This window comes from Acyrthosiphon pisum, chromosome X (genome assembly GCF_005508785.2).
Source record: "Acyrthosiphon pisum isolate AL4f chromosome X, pea_aphid_22Mar2018_4r6ur, whole genome shotgun sequence".
Classification (NCBI taxonomy): Eukaryota; Metazoa; Arthropoda; class Insecta; order Hemiptera; family Aphididae; genus Acyrthosiphon; species Acyrthosiphon pisum.
This window is the reverse complement of record NC_042493.1, coordinates 54061595-54080470: the sequence shown is the minus strand read 5'-3', so window position 1 is coordinate 54080470 and position 18876 is coordinate 54061595. Positions and strand designations below refer to the sequence as shown.

Genomic DNA, 18876 nt, shown 5'->3' with positions numbered 1-18876 from the left:
TTCAGAAAATCTTTATTGCAAAAAGATCAGTAGATTGGCAAAAGAAGGGAGGAGACACTAATATATAGACCTCTCCAATTATTAAAAAATGTAGTTATGAAAGAGGTGTTTTTTTGCGGGGGGGGGGGGGGGGGGGCAATTGAGGCGATTTTTAAAGGTGGATTCCAGTATTTCATAAATTATGGAGGAAAGTACAACAGGTCGGTAGACTGTGGACACTTTTTTGGCTTAGATATGTGAATGAAATAAAAACATATCCAGAAATAGGAACCACATTGAGGATATAGAGAAGTATTACCAGAAGGACATAAATCTTATAAAATTACATGCAATAGGTCTTAAATCATGATGCTAAAGGGCTCAAGTCAAACTGGTATATGCAATAGGTCTTAAGTCATTATAATTTGAAAAAAAAAATAAAAACTAAAATATATTTAATAGTAAAATAACAAAACACGTATTAAACATAATTATGAATACAAAATTTAAAAACATTAAAAATTTACAAAGTTATAATGTTTTTTGTGTCTCCTGAAAAGTATCAATTTTTGACTTAAGCCCTTTCTCTTAATAAAGTCCATTAATAATACCAATATAAAACATTCAATAAATCAATAATAATAAAAAAATAAAATAAGGTATAATAATTTATTACATTATTACACAACAATACAGACTGTTATCACCCACTTAATCTTTGTTAAATACATTATCAACAAGGAGTTAAATTTGTATTGAATATAGCAGAAATTGTTATAAGTGCAAAAAAGAATAATTAAAAGTTACCTTACATATTATATTAAAGAGAACTTGAGTAATTAAATCACACGGAAAAAAATAAAATTAATCTAGAATAAAATGGGACAACCATTACTTGATAGTTGTCAATAGCATAAAAAATTAATTTTTGTATTTTTTTTTATTATTAAAGATGAATAGGCAAAATATTAAATTTGCTGCAAAACTTAATTTTAAAACTACATAATTTAATCCTTACACTGTTAAAATCTACTAAAGATTTACTTTAAAAATATGAATTATTTTATGATCAAATCGCGTTTTAATTGTTGTTCGTTTTGAACAAAAAATGAAAATAATATAACACCTATTGTTTTAGAAATTATTTATAATATTGAATCATTTTCAATCATATAGTTTAATTATGTAGCTGAGTCGGATCTAGAACCTGATCTGCTCCTGAAAATAAAAAAATTATTGTTACAAAATCAGTGAGTTAAATATGTTTTTATGTTATTCAACATAATACTATACAGTTACACAATCAAGATGTTAAATAGTAAATAATTAGCTATCTAAAAATATGATCAAAATTGAAGTATTTTAACATTCAGTAAAATAAATGCAGCTTTTAAAGTTGTATAAACTAATTAAAAATGGAAAAACCAATTTAACTTACATTGATAAAGGTTTCACATGTACTTATATTATTCTATAATACATTGAGAAATTTAACCAAAAATTAATGTACACTGGTATGGTTGTATTGATTTTCTTCAAATTAAATAATAATTAAAAAAATATGAAAATATATAAATGTTGTGCTAAAACATGATTCATACTATAATCACTAAATTTGTGAACCCTAAAAATCTATATTTACCTAGATCTAGAAGGAGATCTGCTGCCAGATTTGGAGTGCGAATTGGATGCAGATCTACTTCCTGAATGAGCTGGTGAATTAGAAGCAGAACGACTACCAGATTTTGATCGGGCTGGTGATCTTGATACTGACTTAGATTGACTACGAGATTGTGAGCTGGATTTGGTACCAGATTCTGAGAGAGACCTAGATCGGCTATTAGATCTTGAATGACCACTTGAAGGCGAACGACTTCCCGAACGAGATCGACTGTCAGAATGTGAACAGCTTCGAGATCGAGATTTACTACCCGAATGTGATCTAGATCTTGAATAACTGCGGGAAACACTTGTAGATTTTGATCTAGACCTACGTGAACCAGACCGAGATCTTGATGGCCTTCTGGATTTACGGCTACTGGAACGTGAACTAGACTCGGAACTATAAATTAATAAAATTAATTATTGTAGTGATGTAGAAAATCAAAATAACATGGTATGTAATATGTACAAATGATATTTTTATTTTATTTTTTTTATTGAACTTAAGCCCGGCGACTAAGGCCATTAGCTGTTGTAGGGGTTATGAACTATGGTAGGGGTGTGGTTGATACGGTAAGTTGTTTTTACGATTGGTAGCAAACACGTTTATGTGTGGCAAGGTTTTTAACAACTATGAGCTCGGGTGGTCATCCATCCAAGAGCTAGCTGTGGCCGTTAATTACTCCCAGTCACATTCCGCGAGTGGTAGCAGCCAATGCGCCACGCAAAGCCACACAAATGATATTAATATATCATGTAACAAACTAATAGTACTTACTGTTGTAGTTGTCAACACTGTCGTTATTATTATTATTATTATTATTTTATCATTATGTACAGCAAACTGCTTTTTCATGGTTATGTATCTTTTATTATACTCTTAATATTTCAAGTTAAAATAAAACACAGAATTATATAACATGGCACTGTGGCTAATCTTGTGTGTCAAGTACGGAGTCGATTGTTATAATTTGTAAATACACAACAAACTCAAAATGGATTCAAAAATACCAAAGGAAATGAATTTCAACGGCAACATTGAAGCCAACTGGAAAAACTGGAAGCAACGACTGTCGCTATACCTACTCGCAAGTAATAAAAACACGTGCTCAGACGAAACAAAAACCGCGATATTACTCACGTTACTTGGAGAAGAAGGTATCAATATTTACAACACATTCAGTGGTAAGAAAATCCATGATGATAAGAATGTTCCAATTTTTCAAAAAGTAATTTCCGCATTCGATGAGTACTGCCTGGGAAAAAAAAATATTATATTTGAGAGATTTAATTTTCTGAAATATAAACGACAACACGGACAGTCTCTAGAAAACTTCATAACACAGTTAAAATTATTAGCAGCATCGTGTGAGTATGGGGAACTCACCGACTCAATCATAAGAGACCAAATTATTATTAATACCTCAGATGTTGTTCTTCAAGAGCAGTTAATCAATAAGTCAGACCTATCATTAGAAAAAACTGTAGAAATCATTAAACAATCAGAAAATGTGAAACAACAAATTGAAATAATAAACAAAGAGGAAAAAGTAGAGCCAGAATATTCCCATGTAGATTCCATAAAAGGAAAAAACTATACTTCAAATAAAAATAAAGTAGCACAAACAAATTTCAAATGCAGCAGATGTGGCACACAACATGCACCAAGAAGCTGCCCGGCCTTTGGGAAACAGTGCAGGAAGTGCGCTAAACCCAACCATTTCGCAAATGTATGCCGCTCGAACAAGATGGTTCAAGAAGTAGCAGATGCAGGAGCAGAGGAAGAGTATGCAGCGATCAACAGCTTGTTTGGGGTCAGTGAAATCAACGTACCCCAGGCACATAGTATCCAACAACCATGGTTCGAGGAGATCAAGGTAGAAAACATGTTTATTAGATTTAAGTTAGACACCGGCTCTCAAGTTAACTTATTACCTCTGAATATATATAAAACACTTAATGTAAATAAATGTTGGAACAGAACAACTATCAAACTTGAGGCTTATGGTGGATATAAATTCATGCCATTAGGCTCAATAATATTAAAGTGTGTAGTTAATAATATAATAGCATGGGTGACCTTTTTAATAATAAATAATAGTGATATACCAATACTGAGTCTAGAGGCATGTGAAAAATTTAATTTAATCAAAAGACACGAACAGTGTATCAGCATGATCACACAGTGCAATAACCAAAAAGACAAGTTTTTAATAAATAATAGTAGTATTTTTGAAGGGATTGGAACATTCCCGGGTGAACATACAATTAAAATAAATCCCAATAGTCAAGGGTCTATCAAACCTGCGAGGAGATTACCTCAAACACTCTATAAAGATGTACAGATAGAACTTAATAAATTACTAAAACATAAAATTATATCTAAAGTTGAGGAACCTAAAGAATGGGCTAGCAATCTTGTGATAATAAGGAAACCAGATAAAACACTGAGACTTTGTATAGATCCATCAGAACTCAATAAGTCATTAAAACGAGAAAACTACCTGATCCCAACCTTTGAAGAAATTCGCTCTAAACTAATAAATAAAAAAATATTCACCGTCTTAGACATTAAAAAAGGATTTTGGCATGTCAAACTTGATAGTAAATCATCAGACCTATGTACATTCAGTACACCGTTTGGATATTTCAAATTTAATAGACTTTCTTTCGGGATCGCAACAGCTCCCGAAATATTTATAAAGTTAAATCAAAAATATTTTGGTGATATAGATAACGATAATATTATAATTTACTTTGACGATATTTTAATTGCCACTACAGATGAAACAACACATGATGAAGTATTAAAAAAACTAGTAGATAGGGCTAAATTACTAAATATTAAATTTAACAAGGATAAATTACAATTCAAAAAAACAGAAATAAAATAATATGTGGGCCACATTTTCAATGAACAAGATGTCTCTCCTGACCCAGACCAAATAAAAGCCATAGTGAGTCTGAAGGAACCTACATCGAGAGTAGAATTACAAAGATTAATAGGCATGTTCAACTACCTTAGAGAATTCATACCAAATATGTCCAAAATGATCAGTCCACTCAGAGAGTTACTTAAGAAAGATATAATATGGGTATGGGAAAGCAGACATTCCTTAGCTCTAAAAGAATTAAAGAATCTTGTAACAACAGCTCCAATACTAACACACTTTAGACCAGATAAAGAAATAACCATTCAATGTGATGCGTCAAAGGACGGTCTGGGTTGCTGTCTTCTCCAGGACAAAAAACCCATAGCTTTTGCTTCACGCAGCATGTCAGAAACAGAAATAGCGTATGCACAAATCGAAAAGGAATTTCTAAGTTTAATATTCGCATGTAGGAAATTTCATTACTATATTTTCGGTCGCACAATAAATGCACTAACTGATCATAAGCCTTTAGTGTCAATCATGCAAAAGGATATAATAAAAATACCATCAAATCGTCTACAGAAAATGAGACTAAAACTTTTAGAGTATGATATTAGGTTAAAATATTTGCCAGGAAAAAAAATGCATATAGCTGATTTATTATCGAGAGATTACATGCGAGAGAACTCTACAGAGGAATTTGATACTAGTGGTACTGTGCATTGTATAAATAGATTTAACAACAATAATGTTTGCAATATTAAATCAGAATCTGAGTTGGATCCAGTTCTTAATAAAATAATCGAATACTATTTCCAAGGTTGGCCAAATAGGAAACAAATTGATAAAGCAGTGCAACTATATTATAACTTAAAAAAACGAAATAACTATTGAAAATGGAATTATATATGTTGCAGATAAAATAGTGATCCCTACCAAGTTAAGGCCCCTTATACTTAAACTCCTACATGAAAGTCATTTAGGCATTAATAAAACAAAAGTAAAAGCTAAACAAATTATATATTGGCCAGGGATGTCTAATGAAATTGAACAATTTATAAATAATTGCATGACTTGCAATAAATTTCAAAATTCTAAAAAAAAAAGCCCTCTAATACCTCATGAAGTTTCGAATTACCCGTATGAAAAGGTAGGAGCAGATATTCTATCTTTTGAGGGTATGGATTATTTGGTCATAGTTGACTTTTTCTCGAAATGGTTTGATTTAATTAAATTAAAATTTAAGACTGCTAATGAAATAATAAAAAAAAGTAAACAAATATTTAGTACACATGGTATACCAAAAACCTTCATAGCAGACAACATGCCGTTTAATTCAAGTGAATTTATAGCTTTTTCTAAAACTTGGAATTTTACAATTGTTACTTCTAGCCCCCACCATCCTCAAAGTAATGGCCTAGCTGAAAGGACAGTTCAAACTAGTAAAAAATTACTTAAAAAAGCCCGAGAAGAAGGATGTGATATAGAATCAATGCTTCTAGAATATAGGTGCACCCCAATAATCAGTCTGCAAGCATCGCCAGCACAACTATTATTCAGTAGGATTTTAAGAACTAAATTACCAATAGCTAACAAATTATTAGAACCCAAGCTCCAAAATAATATACAAACTAAAATAAAAGTATACCAGCAAAAATATAAATCCAATTATGACAAAACAACTAATAAAAATGAAACACAATTCAAACCTAATACAAATATATTAATTCAAAATAATAAAGTCTGGTTACCAGGGAAAGTCATAGCTAAAGCAAATACACCCAGATCATATTTTGTAAAAAACAATAAAGGCACAATTATAAGAAGAAACAGTAAACACTTAAAAAATATTAAAAATAATAATGTTACAGAAGGCAGCGATGAGGAAAACATAGGGGTCGGAACAAAAGCAGAAAATAAGCCTAACAAAAGTGTGCTGGGGAAAAAGGTACTAACTAGACTCATAAGGGTAAAAAAACTACCTAACAGACTTAAAGACTGTGTATTGTAATGTAAATTAGCATAAAGCCACTGTAATCGATACATATTTTGTACTTATATTAATTATTATAATGTTGTATTACTATCTTCATTATCAAATTGTATTATTATTATTAATTTTGTATTGTTATTAATTTTGTATTATGATACTCTATAAGGTTTAATATTGTATTCAATTATATTTTATGAAAGAGAGAGATGTTGTAGTTGTCAACACTGTCGTTATTATTATTATTATTATTATTTTATCATTATGTATAGCAAACTGCTTTTTCATGGTTATGTATCTTTCATTATACTCTTAATATTTCAAGTTAAAATAAAACACAGAATTATAAAACACTAACCTTGAACGTGATCTAGCATTCTTTGAACTACTGAAAAAATATATTTAAATATTATGTATAACAAATAAGTTACAACTTTAATAATTTATAATAATAAGAAAGTATTATACTAACTGTCCAGAAATTCGTTTTTTTGCTTCATCGTCACTACTATCATCCTCACTAGTAGATATAGTTGCTTTGGATACAACTCTAAGTTTCTGTTTAGATGATAACATCGGTCCCTTCTTATTACTTGTAGACTAAACACAAAATGTTTTAGCTATTAAACTGTTTTGTTTGTGTACACATTTAGATTAAAAACTTACTGAACGCCCTTTAATTTTAACACTTGCACCAGATCCTCCTGATGCAACACTATCTCTCGTCCGTTTAGATGCTCCTCTTTTTTTCTTTTCTTTTTCACCACCAGTACTACCACTGCATTAAAATAATAAATAATATGGTTTTATTCAATTATTATAAACATATTTTTTAATAATTGAGTGCTTGTAGATATTTTTTAATATGAACCCAAAATCTACTAAATGTTTACTTTATTAATTTCTGTACTTGACTCCAGTAACAACAATATAAAATTAGTATTTTTTGAACAAAGTAAAAATATAAGTAGTAGGATTTGAGTTTTATTTAATTCTGATAAATGTATGTTTAAAGTATAGTAAACTGTATAGCCTAATGGTTGAATTGGAGATAGACAGAAGATTAAGATTATAATGTAATATAATTATAATGATTAATCATGCATAAATAATGAATGGAATAAAAACCAATGCATAAAATGTTTTACCTTTTTCTTGATTTTTTAGACTTTAAAGGCCTAGGACTTCTATTACGACCTGGTTCAGATGCAATACTTCCACCAGAATCCGAGCAATAGTTTTCACGACGTTTCCCTTTACCCTTAGGTTTTTCTAAAACGTGGTCAAACACTAGCGCATTCTTTGTTTTTTCTCTATATTCTTGGCGTTTTAACAACATTTCTTTTCTTTGTTCTTCTTGTTTTTGTAATGCTTTAGTCTGCTCTTCAATCTGTTTGACACGCAATGATTCTCGTTCCTCTTCCTGTTTACGACGCATTTCACGTTCATCATGATCCATCTTACGTGCTCGTGCTACATGGTACTGGGCTTGAGATAGTAAATCTTGACACTGTTTAGCTTCAAAATCAGCCAAATTAACATCATATCTCATACGGTCACCATTTACTGCCAAATATTGGAAATATCTGAAAAACAATAGGTACATATTATAATACTTCATGATAATATTTATTAAACCAGTATTTATACTTATGTGATAATCCAAGTTCATGTACAGCTTTCAGTACATCTTTCAAGTTTGATTTTCCATCTTTCAGTGTTTGAGCTGATAGTTTTTGTAGGACAAAAGCAATATTGTAAATTATAACTAAATCCTGTGGAGCAACCCTTCGAGCCTAACACCAAATAAAAATTGTATGTGACTGTATTAGTTTATAATAATATAACAAATAATTATGTTTACCCACTTTCAAAAACACTTTTTTTGCTTCTTTCAACTTTCCTGCTTTGAAGTATGCACGTCCAAGATATTGAAGTATTTCAACATTATCATGTTTGAAAAACTTCTTTATACAATTTTCATACTATACCATAATATAACATAAATATGAAGTCACATTTAATATTTAACTTTCAATCTAGAAAATTCCAACATACCATTTGAATAGCACTAATATACTGTTTTTGTTCGATGTATATATGTGCAATATTTAACCAGACGTCACAAAAATCAGCAGTAGCTTCTCTTACTTGAGCAAATATATCTCTTGCCTCATTTATATATTGCTTATGTGCCATAACACAACCTTAATACACAAATTTAAAATTACAAATTTATTTTTGGTAGAATTATAAGACAGTACATTCTCACCATTGAGCATTTAGTAAAAAATCTATAAATAGGAATCTCCTTAAAGAAATTTCTACATTAAAAAATTGGTTTGAGTTTAATTTGGCAATACATTTATAGACAATGACAAATTTAAAATGATATCTTTTGACTTTTTTCAATAAAATACTGCATGCGTGCCCATCATTTTCAATTTGGAGGGGGAATGTGGGAATTTTCAATTTGGAGGGGAACTAATAATATATATTTTAAATGAATTGTGGTGTTAATACTAAAGACACATTAAGGGGATTTACCAGACTATGGTGGGCGAGGAGGATATAATTCCTAACCTGCCGACCACAAGACATGCCGATGGGAGTTTGTCAGATTTTTTATTACAAATTTATATTTGTAAATGTAATTTATTATTTAATATTAGTCCCTAGCCAAATAATCTTTGAATAATAATTTTTAATTTTACTAATATTTGTGACATAAAATACTAATAATTTTAAAAATAACTCTATGTATGAAGTCATATAATGGTACTTATGGGTTATCACGACTACCGTTGTCTTATCGCGATTACCTTGGTGTCAAACGCATGTCTTTATAATACGTTTATAATAATATAAAACTAACCATTATCATTATCAGCTCACAATGGATTTATTATAATATAACATAATATAATGCTTCATAACACAATAGTAATATATAATTTACAAAAAAGTAAGACTAAATTATATAATATTGGTAACTTCATGTTTTTAGTTATCACGCCAATTTAATCAGTTTTAACGTTTAATAATCGATTTGTGGTGGCTGTTGTTTTGCAATACTATTAAGTAAAACGTTGTACTTGTCTTCATTATGATTAGTATTCCTCCACATAAATTTTGTCAAGTAGGATTCTAAATGGTGTCTTGCTGTACCTCTATGACGTTTGTTTCTCCATTTCACCGAGCCCCAAAGTCTTTCTATTCCTTGTGTGTGAGCATGAGTACTTGGATTAACGAAATTATAAGAATGATTCACTGTGAAATGCTGGTAGCCATTATCTTGTATTGCGTTATGTGCTTGCCAGCAGACAGAGTAAATTTTTAACCCTTTCTCTATGTTTTGTATTTCGGACATCAAAGTAGCAGAAGACCAATCAGGAACTTCTACTAAAAATGTGTCCTTTGTTTCACGACATATTTCACTGAAAATCCATCGCTGGGGAAGTACTCTATCATAATTATTTTTACATTTAGTGAATACAATTTTGTAAATTTCCAATATTTCTCCTTTTCCTCCAATTTGTTATTTTCTTTTTTATTCAAACTTATAACATATACTTCACGTGAATAATTATTCCAATAATTTACCATATAAGTACAAATTTCTTAGCGTTTTTCAGAAAACTGTATTGAAATCATTTCCTCTGTCCAACAAAATATGGAACGTACAGCCAGGGGGTGACAATTCTATAGACTGAAACTAGACATCACAAATGAATTCAGTCATCAAACCCTATGATCGTTAATATCGCATAACCATAACAAAAAAAAGCTAGGATTTTGGCATAGACCTGATAATAGATTATTATCATGGATCTTGACAATAGTGACTTGCATTTTGGCATAATATACTATTCTATATTATTTTGTTATAATGAATTCTCCTATTAATATTATGTAACGTTTTCGTTCGGTTTTTTAAAAAGTTTTTAACGGAAGAAGTGAAAAGAATTATACAACACTGTTTTACTATTATACGCTGCAATAAGTATGGCCCGAGCAGCTTACAAATGCTGTGTTAACGGATGCCAGTTTAAAGGTAAGGTCATAATATTATAATCATTTAATTATAATATGTCTTAATCACAATAACAATGATGACTAGTAATAGTCAGCTATCTATTAATGTGCCTAACAGAAAATTATATGGTTGGTCTTTGGTCCTCTCCCTTTTTAAATTAGCCTATCTTCTGCTCAGAGGTATAATCTATTTATGTTTATAAAAATATCTGATCCCGTTCACTTCGTTACCCATTAAAATGTCCAACTCTATATGAATAATATGTTTTACATATCACCATGGCAATCATTTATATACAAAATATTCCATCAGAAATTTCAAAATAATATACGATTCATTGCCATGGTAATACAGAGACACACACCGACGAAAATCTCAAAATAATATATAAATGGTTGCCATGGTGATATATAATGTAACGTTTTTCGATTCTGTGTGCCAAAGCAAAGACATAAAATGTCAAAAATTTTAACAACCAATCTTATACACATTCTGTAAGAATACTACAAAAAGCCAAGATTTAGCTGATCAAATCAAAAGAGTACTTTGCGCAGTTACCTTCTGTGGTATAAAAATTTGTGATCAAAGAGCAACAAACACAGCGGCTATTAACAGTTTAAAAAAAATACCAAAGCGGAGTTGATGGAAACATTTTTAGAACTGGAGTGAACCAAAATTCTCCACATCATCATAATATCCTCCTCATAATATTTAATATAATGGTTTTTATTGACACAGTTTCTTAAAAATATCCAGGCCACAGCTACCATCACTAAAAAAAATGGCTATATCTCTTAAAGGTTAGGTTGCAATTGAAATTGTATTCAATGTATATTTTTTACATGAATAAAGATGCTCTCTAATCTTGACTAAAAGCTTTAATGTGTTATAATAGAATATAGTTAGGATACATTTATGATTTATTTATTAATAATGGAATGTATGCTTATTAACAGCGTTTCAAGGAGTTTGCAAGATGCTGAATGACATTGGTATAAAGTCTGTTTTGTTAAGAAACTTCAACCAGGATGCCCTAGAAAATTTCTTTGGAGCATTGCGTACATTGGGTTACAAAAATAATAATCCGACATGTAGTATGTTTGTGGCTACCTATAGAACATTGTCTGCGCAGAAAATTGTGAAGATCTCGGAGAAGGAACTTTAACATCATATAAGTCTTTATTTATGATTTACAATGATTAACAAGAACCAAAAGAAAATTCAAGTAATGTAAAAGAAATAGTTGCAGATGGACCTAGAACTATTAAGTATGATTCAGAAATTACTTTAAAATTAGGTTCCCTAACTAAAAATTATATAGCTGGACTTGTGATTAAAAAATTAAATGCAACTTTATTTAAAAACTGTAAAACATGTTTGATACAGATTCCTGCTACTTCTACATCTAAATATCTCCAATCTGTAGTTGGTAAGTCCTACATATCCATTGCCAAATAATCGTAAGTACAAAACGAACTGTTAAATAAGCGATTACTACTACCAGCGTGGATGTGATTAAGTATTATGACGTTATAGCCAAACTACCAAAGTCCACTGACCTAAAAGTTACCCAGACAGTCTACCGAAATATACAATAAATAAATAACATACAATAACGCTGTGCCCTATGTGAATCCGTCAAATGTGATAACATTGAACGACATTGGAAAAAAAGAATTTGGATACGGTGTGTGGCAGTCGCTAAAATCCATATGGGGTATGCGTTAGTCGTGATAACCCATGAATACTAAAATGTTATTTTGTATTATAAATTTGACATGATAACTAAAAATATGAATTACTAATTATCAATTTTATACAATTTACTTTTACTTTTTTGTTAATTATATACTGTTATATAGTTTGAGACCAAGATAGTTGCAATAACCCATAAGTACCAATATTTCTATGTCTCATTACACAATAGCCTAAATAAAACTCAATAAGATCCTAGTTACTAACCTAATTACACATATAATCACTAACCAATTCCATTAGCTGCCCAAATGTTTTTTGGATCATTTTTCAATACTTTAGTAAAAAACTGTAATGCCAAATCTTGATGTCGTTTTTCCTGTTCTTTATTTCTAGTTGGTTGATGTAGAGTTTGCAACCAAACATTTCCCAGAGCAATTAATGAGTATGAATCATTTAATGTTGATGGATTCTTAAGACAATCAAAAATATTATATTTGGATTATAATATACAAGCTTTGTTTTCACTTACCTTCAGCACACGTTCAAATTTTTTTTGCCCAGGACCCCATTCCATTTTGGCTAAATGCAAGTTTCCAAGTAGTGACCAGGCATCAGGATGTTCATTGTCTATACGCAATGCTTCTTTAAACCAATCAGAAGCTTCATAAATTTGGTTACGATCTCTAGCCATACAACCCAAGCGTAAATAACCTGTAAGGTAATAGACTATAATACCAATCATAGCATAAATGTAAATCAAATAGTTTGTATACAATCAATATAATTAGGATGCTCCTTGAGAATGTCTTTGTAAAATGTTTCTGCCTTCTGAAACTGGCATTGCGCTTCAAAAATTCTTGCTAAATTGAATGTAGTTGTAACAGCAATAGAGTTATAATACTGTGGATCAGCTTCAACCATTTTCTTTGATAAACTCAAAGATTCTTCAAGTTTAGAACGAGCTTCATCCATATTTTGAAGTCTAAATATATATAAATAATTACATTTTTATGTTTATAATTTATTTAGCTTTGACATAAATTTATACCTAAAATTTAACGCAGCCACATTATTCAGTATTTCAGGTGGAATGTAATTATTAACTTGGTTGCGCATTAAAACTATAACTTTACCATATGCAGATAATGATCCTTGTAAATCTGATTGCTCTAATATTTGAGCTAATTCTATCCAAGCTTCTACATCATCTGGAAAATGTTCTGTTACCTAAGGTCATTATTAATATAGTAATTAATGTATAACATTTAATTTTTAATTTTTAAATTAAATACTTTTTTTAAATGACTTTTTGCAATATCTCGTTTCTGTTGATTTTTTGAATTGGCATACAATGAACCAAGAATTTTCATTGCCTCATAATTTCCTGGATGAGCTTTAAGCACTTTTTCAAAGCACTGAGCTGCCTAAATTATTTTTAAAAAAATGCATTCAAATAAATTGATATAAAGAAAAAATTTTATGAAAAAGTATTACATTTTCCATATCGCCTCCATAAATATACATTTGACCAAGGCCATAATGTGGGAGTACAAATGTAACCGGTGCAAACTGGGTTGCTTGATAGTAATATTGAAATGCTTGGTCATAATTATTCTAAAAATTGTATCATATTAAAATTATATAAAACAGCATTACCAAAAATAACCATATTACCTGCACATGAAAAGCTCTAGCCATCTGATAGCAACTTTCAGCTCTCATAGCTTCATTCTCTGTGTTTTGTAAGGCATGTCTAGCAAGTAATTCATACTTGGTATAATCTTTTTTAAAGAAAAAGTGATTGGACAAATGATTTAACACCATTGGGTTGGTTGTATCAATAGTATATGCTTTGGACAACATATTTACACCCAACTTAATGTCACCAGGATTTTCACCATTCAACTTCAGGATGGCAAGACCCACTAATGCACCAACACACTTGGAGTCTAACTGTATGGCACGTTCAAATGCTAATCGAGCTTTTTCTGCATTTCCTAGTTTCAAAAAACAATGTGCCATGCCCAGTCGAACGTCAGCAGGACATTGGGGATTAGAGCGTAATACTTTTTTATAATATGCTAGAGCTCCTCTGAAGTCCTTTCTGTTGAATGCAATACAAGCTTTGCCTAATTGAGCTGGTATATTATTAGATGATTGATTCAATACAAAATTGAACTGAGCATCTGCTTGATCAATTTTATCACCTTCTAATAAGCAAAAAAAAGCACGACCCAACAAATGATTCTATAAATTTGGAAAACATTTAATTAAATTTTGAAAACATAGATACAATATACAAATTATAACCACATTCTTACCGTATCGTACATAATAATTTTATCTGCTGTTGTATAAAGTTGTGTAGCCTTTGCAAAAAGTTCACGGCGTTTATCTTTACTTTTTTCTCGATTAGCTGATTGCACATAGTATGCTGCTAACATGTCTAGAGCTCTCATTTGATCCTTATCGCTATCCTTATATTCTAAACTGGCATTACTACGCGAAGACTCCAGCAACTTAACCAAAGCAGCTGAGTTGCCTCTTTTGTAATACTCCAACTAAAGTTAGTTATAAAAATAAAATTATTCTATATTCATGTTCAAATCAATTAAGTTATTAAATGATACATACTGCTAAATTGACCCATATATGTAAATTTGAACGTTCAGACTTTAAAATGCCAAGTACTTCATCATACTCTGGCAATTTGTCAAGTTGTATTTCAATAACCTGAAAAAAAATTGAATTTTGAATTAGATATTTATTCCAAATTTACAGGGAATAATATAGATCATGTGAACAACAAATAAAACAATTTTTTTACAATTTATACAGTTATTTTTTTGCTTAACAATTCTTTATTTTATATAGATATATGTAATAATAAAACATGATAGGTAATACATCATATTTTATTATGTGTTACATCTATACATTTTATAATTTTTGGAAAACATACATTTATCTTCAAGAATGTTATTAAAGGTCCTCACATACTACAGCGGTTGTGGTAAATTGTGTCCAGATTCATTTAACCGCTGCCTCCCCCCCCCCCCCCCCCAACACCGCTGCAGTGTGTAAAGACCTTAATAATGTAAAATAAAATATAACATTAATAACATGGAAGTTGTATGCAGGTTTTTTGTCCCATATCAAAATGATCAAAGTAGAAACCAATCATTAATCGAGCAATATTTCAATAATTTTGATCAGTTAGAGGATGTTGTGTTCTTCATGACAGCAACTGCTTCGTACACGTAATATTGATGGAGTATTAATTGTCTTATATTTTACCTACTATATTGGATAACAGGCATTTTTTGTTTAAAAATATTATTATAACATTTAATGACGAATAATATTAGTATAATTTTATTATAATAATATCATTACAAAATGCTGTCTGGGATAAGTATCAAAAATATTGGAAATGTCTGAAAACAATAAATAAGTATAAAGTGCTCTTGGTGCCATATTCTCAGGTAATAATTTATTTAAAAGTTAATATTATCAAAACTATAATAATTTTAAACAGGCTTTCTGCAAGACGCGTTCCTCACTTTTTCTAACTTAAAATGTTTTTTATTCGTGTTTCACAATATTCTGATTATTCATATATTGTCCCTAAAATAATTAAATAAGATACATTTATCAATATAATTTTTCCATCAAACTTTTTTTAAACTTGTACCTAGGTATATACACATAAAAAACAACATGTATTAAAAAATCATTATTTTTTTCAATTAAAAGTATAAACTAAAAATACAAAAAATTCAAAATAACATCTAATAATCTAACTACTTATATAATTAGATATATGTATAATATTAGGTTCAAATTAGCACAAGGTAATCATTACAGCCTTATTTGTAGTTTTTTTTTTTTCATAATAAAAGAAACCCAAATACATTTCATTAATCAACTCTATAGACTATAAACAAAAAGATTTAAAAAGTTATTTTCAGAACTCTGTAGCTTGTAAAAAAAAGTAGAAAATATTTAATAATTTAAATAAAAAAGGGCGGTTTTAACTAAATATTGAAAATTTAGTAGGTAATCTTTATATCTGATGATTACCTATCATTAATTTCAAATGAAATGATTTACCTATCATTACTGTTATATGTGAAGACACCAATCACCTACCATATTGAATTAAGACATTAAGTGTTTTTTTTTTTAAAGCTTAAACATGACGAACAAGAATATTAATTAAATAATCCAATAAAAGTAAATTTTAGCACAGACCTATGGACCCAAAATTTAAAATTCTATTGGGATTTGTATAACTAAGCAATACATAAAGTCTTAAAGGTAAGGTAACAACATTACATACCTCGTCTGAGTCCTTAAGCGGTATTTCGATTGGGTTGACCATTTCGAGACAGTCAATCGTGAACTGTGCAAAAAAAAAACAATTAATGTAACAAAATATATAATTAACTATTACTTAATCATTGTACGCGCATTTTAAGCAAAAACTTACAAAAAAACCTAACGTCTATAATTGGTCTCTGAAAGTCTGATGGCATACAAAATGTATTATAAACTATAAACAGTTCCAAAATAAACCTTCAGGATTCAAGAATCGAGTCGAATCGAGTCTCGAGTCCGTGGACCGGGACACTTGGCTTGTCGTTATTACGATACCGTTTGCGAATACTCGGGTTGGCCACCAGTCGCGGTGATATGAAATAACAATAGAAGGTTAAATAACACAGAAGTTTGTTTTATGGATGATAAATACACGGTAATAATTCGTAGTCGTCGGTCACTGCAAGTGGTTTCGTCGGTAAGGGGGGGGGGAAATGTCGCGCGTACTCGTGATGTCTTACCGAACGGGTGGTTGGGACACGTCTTGCTCGTGTCGGCGTAGCGAAGCAAGGACGCGCGTCGAGTTTGGTGCGTGACAAGATGGCGGAGACGTTCGAGGTCGGTCGCGTAGGGCGGATACTTGACGATTCGGCGATCGATAGAAAAGAGAGCATAGCTTGATATGCCAGCCGTCGCAACAGACCCCGCTAAACAAGGCAGTGTAGCCAACCACGGCAGTGAGACTGACGAAAGGGAGCATAGACCTAGATAGATTTATCTTATAAACCTATAAACTAATGGGCAGCGCTTAGAGAGAAGTCAAGGGTACGATATAGATTTAGCGAAAAAAGAAACAAAGCAGTAACATTTATACAGTTCCTTATGGCATTTATGCGTAATTTACGAAGGTTCCTTCATTACTTTATGTTATTTCTCTAGCCATTGCGATTGCCATTGATGGCAGGGCGGAGAGGAATGTGTTGTCCCTTAGTTTATATGTCTATGAGAGGGAGTAAATTCTGGTGAATGCTCATCACACGGCTCTTAATAACGGGGGACGTTGGAAAATACCAACGTTGGTAGTCATTACCAACTTGACCATAGTTACATAAATAATTTTTTTTTTTTAAATCTTTTTAGCCAGGCGACTAAGACCATTAGCTTGTTTGTAGGGTTATGTAGTAGGGGTGGGAACAGTAGGTTTTTTTTTAACATATGTGTGTTTTTTTATCAGAATTTCGATTGGACTCCCTTAGATTTCCGCCATGCCCGGTCGGGGGATGCGGCCGGCATCTCTCTCCAGACAGATGTCTGCCCGGAGAGAAGTGCCACCCGTGACCGAGATTCGAAGTCGCCTTATTAGTCCGCTCGACCACTCCGTCCCCAAAAGTAATTTTCAATCTTTAGTTATAAAAGTTGTACATTTTAAAAATTTTTAACCATAAAATCATTTTAAATTTTAAATTTAATAAGTTTATGTTAATACCACCTATTATATCTAAATAAACAATAACTTATCAATTATCATCAGTAATATTAATATGAAAATTATATTAAATGTAAGATGTACTATTGCAATCCATTTAAGGGTGTCGGTGCCAGTATTTCCAATTTTCAAAATTTCTATGCTATTTGAATATTATGTTTCATATTTTAGTTATAGCCTTAATTATAATACTTTTCCACTAATCTATAGCTCGATATACTTATTTAGACGGGGTCGATACGGTGTATTATATCAACGAAAATGACTTCAGGGGAAAAACTCTCACTCCCTGTAGAATTGTCGGATTTCGTTAATTTTTTTTTTATCTGAAAGATGAGAAGTTTCTACAGGTCAGATCAAAGCTTGATTTTTTATTTTACTTTGAATAGTAGTAGAAAAATACGTTTGAAAAAGGACAAATATTATTCATTTTTCAAATGCATATTCCAGTTTCTATAATTATAGTTTTCAAAATCGGGCTTTGATCCGACCTACAAAATGTTCTCTTCTTTAAGATAAAAAAAAAATTAACGAAATCCGATAATTCTACAGGTCGTGAGAGTTTTTCCTGTAAGACATGTTTTGTACCAAAAAACGCACCGGCATCGACACCCTTAATATAATATTTTTATACTAAATTATGATAATATTACTATTATATCTTACAGTTATGATTAGTTATGAATCTACATATTATTTATTTAGATTCTGAGTGGAACGATGAATGTATTGATTTTACAATGATGTGTGTGTTATTTTTATTTTATTTTTTAAAATCGTTTTTCTTATACAATGATATTATATCATTGAATTCAAATTTAATACCATCCAT

At 30.6% G+C, this 18876-nt stretch overlaps 1 protein-coding gene across 4 annotated transcripts in view; it reads right to left on the bottom strand.

Moving 5' to 3' along the window:
• Nucleotides 1-563: 563 nt before the first annotated feature.
• Nucleotides 564-18876, bottom strand: part of LOC100161197 (RNA polymerase-associated protein CTR9 homolog) — a 49042-nt gene continuing 30729 nt past the window's right edge. For 2 of the 4 annotated variants that reach the window (XM_029487180.1, XM_029487182.1), the window contains 19 exons: nucleotides 16581-16643; nucleotides 14873-14971; nucleotides 14560-14799; nucleotides 13913-14485; nucleotides 13733-13852; nucleotides 13531-13662; nucleotides 13287-13465; nucleotides 13012-13220; nucleotides 12768-12949; nucleotides 12527-12707; nucleotides 8563-8711; nucleotides 8373-8489; nucleotides 8155-8300; nucleotides 7653-8090; nucleotides 7171-7282; nucleotides 6977-7104; nucleotides 6863-6892; nucleotides 1622-2041; nucleotides 565-1197 (listed from right to left, as the gene is read on the bottom strand). In XM_029487180.1, coding sequence (XP_029343040.1) covers nucleotides 1161-1197; nucleotides 1622-2041; nucleotides 6863-6892; nucleotides 6977-7104; nucleotides 7171-7282; nucleotides 7653-8090; nucleotides 8155-8300; nucleotides 8373-8489; nucleotides 8563-8711; nucleotides 12527-12707; nucleotides 12768-12949; nucleotides 13012-13220; nucleotides 13287-13465; nucleotides 13531-13662; nucleotides 13733-13852; nucleotides 13913-14485; nucleotides 14560-14799; nucleotides 14873-14971; nucleotides 16581-16622 — 3534 coding nt within the window. In that variant the 5' untranslated portion in view covers nucleotides 16623-16643 and the 3' untranslated portion in view covers nucleotides 565-1160. Of the gene's footprint in view, nucleotides 1198-1621; nucleotides 2042-6862; nucleotides 6893-6976; nucleotides 7105-7170; nucleotides 7283-7652; nucleotides 8091-8154; nucleotides 8301-8372; nucleotides 8490-8562; nucleotides 8712-12526; nucleotides 12708-12767; nucleotides 12950-13011; nucleotides 13221-13286; nucleotides 13466-13530; nucleotides 13663-13732; nucleotides 13853-13912; nucleotides 14486-14559; nucleotides 14800-14872; nucleotides 14972-16580; nucleotides 16644-16730; nucleotides 18384-18876 lie in introns of those variants that run through there. The other 2 variants (XM_001951452.5, XM_029487187.1) reach the window with 2 other exon arrangements.